Source organism: Poecilia latipinna, unplaced genomic scaffold (genome assembly GCF_001443285.1).
Source record: "Poecilia latipinna isolate Pla-1442-1.1 unplaced genomic scaffold, P_latipinna-1.0 Scaffold864, whole genome shotgun sequence".
Lineage (NCBI taxonomy): Eukaryota > Metazoa > Chordata > Actinopteri > Cyprinodontiformes > Poeciliidae > Poecilia > Poecilia latipinna.
In genome coordinates, this window is record NW_015113480.1 from 103,802 (window position 1) to 108,156 (window position 4,355).

The 4,355-nt window shown below is 38.6% G+C and overlaps 1 protein-coding gene across 1 annotated transcript in view; it reads left to right on the forward strand.

Moving 5' to 3' along the window:
- The window catches only part of appbp2 (amyloid beta precursor protein (cytoplasmic tail) binding protein 2), a 36,424-nt gene that overhangs the window by 22,935 nt on the left and 9,134 nt on the right, over positions 1 to 4,355 (forward strand). The window contains exons 11-12 of the mRNA XM_015048163.1: positions 677 to 867; positions 3,494 to 3,659. Coding sequence (XP_014903649.1) covers positions 677 to 867; positions 3,494 to 3,659 — 357 coding nt within the window. The remainder of the gene's footprint in view (positions 1 to 676; positions 868 to 3,493; positions 3,660 to 4,355) is intronic.

Consider the following 4,355-nt stretch of genomic DNA (forward strand, 5'->3'; position numbering starts at 1 on the left):
AGTTGGGGATAAATGTTTTTTTTTTTTTTTTTTTTTTTTTTTTTTTTAAAAGGTTTTATTGGCTGTAGTGGCCTTTATTTGATAGTTAATTGGCAGGAAAGGGGGTAATGAGAGAAGGTGAAGACATGTCGCAAAAGTCGGCAGGCCGGAATCGAACCTGCGACAGCCGTGCCGAGGACTAAGGCCTCCATATGTGGGTTGTGCTTAACCCCTGCACCACCACAGCACACCCCTGCTTCTTTTTCTTTTATTTCTGCATAACAAACTTATTGCAGGAATGTTGTTTTTTTGTTGTTTTTTTTAACTATTTGCTGTGCACATATATAATAAAACCTCTAAGTTGTCGTGATGTATTTTTGCTTACGTTGTTGTGACGTCGAGTCGACTCAACTTTTATCAGGTTGTAGTCGACTTTAAAAAATATCGTGTCCTACAATCGCTGAATAAAATGGCTGAGTTCAACTGTGCAGAGGTTTGGTAATGAGCAGTTCACATGATTCGGGACTTGGAGAAGAAATGCATATAAATGTTGCAGGAATTCACTCTACAGGACTGAACCTGGCCCCCCTGGTCCTCTACCCTTACCAGGTTTATCCAAACAGCACTACTCTGTTCACATAGAGAAAGAAGTGTTTACCACTTTTGATATTAACGCTTCACTTGATGTTTCCAACAGCTCTAATTCTGGAAGAAATTGCCATCGACTGCCACAATAAAGAAACAGAAGAGCGCCTCTTACAGGAAGCTCACGACCTTCACCTGTCTTCACTGCAGCTGGCAAAAAAGGCTTTTGGGGAGTTTAATGTTCAGACAGCCAAACACTACGGCAACCTAGGACGGCTCTACCAGTCCATGAGGAAGTTTAAGGTAGGTGGTTGACATGGTCTCTGATTAACCTGGATTTAAATAGATAACTTTTGTTATTTCTTAGGGGTATAGTGATACAATAATCTCATGATTCGATACTATATATATCACGATATTCGGCGATCGTTACGCTTCAATACACTTTTATGATTTTCTGAAAGATTTTAGAGGGACAGAGTGATTTTGATGACATTTTGTGTTCCATAGACTTGAATTTAATCAGTTTTCAGTTGGATTTAATTTAATTAACTGAAAACTGATTAAAAGCATCAACTACACAATACCTAGCTCCGATTGGGTAAAATAAAGTCTTTTGGACTATAGGAAAAAGGCTTTTCTACCTTGGCTCCCGGAGTTAGCCGTGGCTGTAAGCTGTTTACTACTAGCTGCTGGGGAAGTGGCTATGCCTCACCCTGTAGTGATCGACTCCTTGCTGCTGCACAGTGCTGCCATTCCCCTGCTTTGATCTCTGAGTAGCTGCCTCTCAGACTGCCAGGATCTCATCAATCTCGATCTCTCAGTCTCTGATACTTTGTCAGTTACTAATAAGATCAGCCATCGTCATCATGGCAATCCTCACTGTGCCACAGATTCCAACTGTGGGTTTCCCCTTTTCATCTTCCAGCTCAAAACAGAGCGCTGCTGCCATCTGCACGTTCATTCTTCAGGTAATCCTTGATATACAGAACAGAAACCACTAAGCTAAAAACAAATTTCGAAGTGGATCCCACCAGTTGCTCCAATATCCAAACTTTGCATTAATTTTGCAATCTCACTGCTTTTGTCGCTACTTCATTCACGCCGCTATTCCGTTCGCGCCGCTATTCTGTTCCGCTTCTCTTTCACCGTAACTTGAGAAAGTTTACTTCGTTTCTTAGCAACAAGAAACAGCCCATTGTTATTTGTTGAAGATTTAAGATTTCTAAAAACAAAGGAATCTAATGTTGCGTTTCATTTTTACATTTGGAAGCTCATTCCCTTTCACATAGCTGGAAAAGCCGTTTTTTGACATTTCTCTGACATCTGGAAAAATATGGTTTACTTAATGTAGCATAACTCCAGTTTTACTTGGCCTATTAACACAATTTAAAAACTGGTGTGTATTTTATAATGTGCTCTTTAAGCACAAGTTGAAAGTGAGTGTGGGGGAGGTGGAGTCTTGCTGCTACGCCGACACACATTAGACATGTAAAAAAGACGCATGTAAGCCTATGGACCCCTATGGTTTAATGGATCGATACTCGCGGATGAAAAATCGATACCTTCCGAGGGGGAAAAATATCAATATATATCGTAGACTCGATTTAATTATACAACCCTATTATTTCTGTTAATAAACATATAACTCCTCTCACAAGTTCTTATAAGTTTGCCATGCGGGAGTGGAGTGGATATGCTGACTCAGCCTGACCACAACACTGGTCAAACATTATGTTGGTTCACATGGTGCTCTAATGAGTGATGCACCAATCAGAAATCTTAAAGCTAATTTCGGTTGGTGTAAAGCTTTGACCTGGCTAGTATTGATTTGGACCATTTCAATATTCCCTTTAAAAATGTCATTCAGATGATTTTTTTGCTGTGAACATTAATTTCCTTTAAGTGGAGATGTTATCTTACAAAATTTCTGAGAGTGCAATTATTACAATAATTGACTATAACATAAACAAGACAAAATGATTGCGTTCATACTGTAAATTGCTTAAGCATCTTTTAATGGTTAGCATAGCTACCATTACTAAAACAGCAGTTAGTGTGTTTATTCTAGCTAAGGTGAATCCTTGCCATCACGGTGATTCTAATAAAGCTGGTAGCATTTTGGGGTCCAGCATGGACTCCAAAATGCTGTCATTGAAACTCAGCACCACTGCTATGCTCTGTTTAGCCTTCCTGTTATCTACTGACTGTCTCTCCTGCACCCTGTGCAATCTGCAGCCAGGTTGTTGAATATATTGTTTCTGACTTTTTGTAGGCCTGTCATGATGACAAATTTTGCTGGACAATAAATTGTCCAAAAATTATTGCAATAAATGATGGAATTGATGTTTTTGAGACAATTTTCAAGTAATATATTGAACAGTGATGCAAGTTTTCCCTCTCAAAGATCAATAAACTTTAACCTTGTACAGGAGATTAGAATTGGAAAATATTTTAGATATCCAAAATAAAACATCACAACCAAAGACGATAAATAAAAATGAAATAAAAACAACACACCACTGAAACCATAAATGAGTTGGATTATGAAGTCTATGAACAAAAATATCCATATAAAAATATAAATCGTCAAAATGTAAATTATCAAGTTTTATTTAATATATTGTGAATTATTGCGTGATTATTGCAATAAGTTTAACTTCACTTTAAAATAGCATTTTAACTTCAGCATCTAAGTACAGTTTTATAAAACCCTGTTAGCTCTTAAGTGTGGTGTATTTGTGAATTGGAGAAAGAGCTTTAAGATTCTAGCAGGTTACCTGTTAAACCGCTTTCACATTTATAAACCCTGATTGTGGCGAGGAGCTCATTTCCCTCTGCAACTCTTGTTATACTGGATGGATAAGCCCAAGAAAAAATTCTTGTTCCTTGCATATCAACTGGGCCTGTTTTTTGTGTAAATGTACAGGAGGCAGAAGAGATGCACATCAAAGCTATCCAGATCAAGGAGCAGCTCCTGGGCCATGAGGACTATGAGGTGGCGCTGTCTGTGGGCCACCTGGCCTCCCTCTACAACTACGACATGAACCAGTACGAGGACGCAGAGAGGCTCTACCTGCGCTCTATTGCTATCGGTCAGTACCATGAAAACACCAGCAGATGAACAACATTGTCTTTGTTAGGATTGATCAATGCTTCAATTTTGAATTTACTAAACATTTTAGTGAAATTGAAGATCTGGTTTTAAAGTTACATTTATTAAATGGCAAGCCAGTGTCTAGGCTATATTTACTGGCTCTTGTTAGTGACTCGGGTGGACAGATGCAGTCTGGAAACCTTAATATTTAAAGGGGCAGTTTTATGGAAAATTGACTATTTTGAGCTTCATCACGTTATGTTGAATGAATTATCGTCTCATCAAAAACATACCTGGGGTGTTTCTTTGATTCCTTCATGCATGTTTGAGAAACCCTTTAATCTACATTGGCAACCATTCAGATGAGATGTGCAAAACACCTGATTGGACCTTTGAGATGCAACTCCTCTTCAGAGCTGCAGTTTCCAAGTGTCCAGCCTCACAGATTAGTCTCTCTCTCTGTCTCTCTCTCTCTCTCTGTCTCTCTGTCTCTCTCTCTGTATATATTAGAGATGTGCCAATCAGGTTTTTTCCTGCCGATTCCGATTCTGATCACCCATGAGGGCCGATCACAGCCGATCACCGATACCGATCACATAATTATTATTTTTTTAATCATGTACACTACCGGTTACATTATGTTGAAAAAAGAACCATGAATTCACCTTAATTTAGACAAAAACTTGTTTTTAAT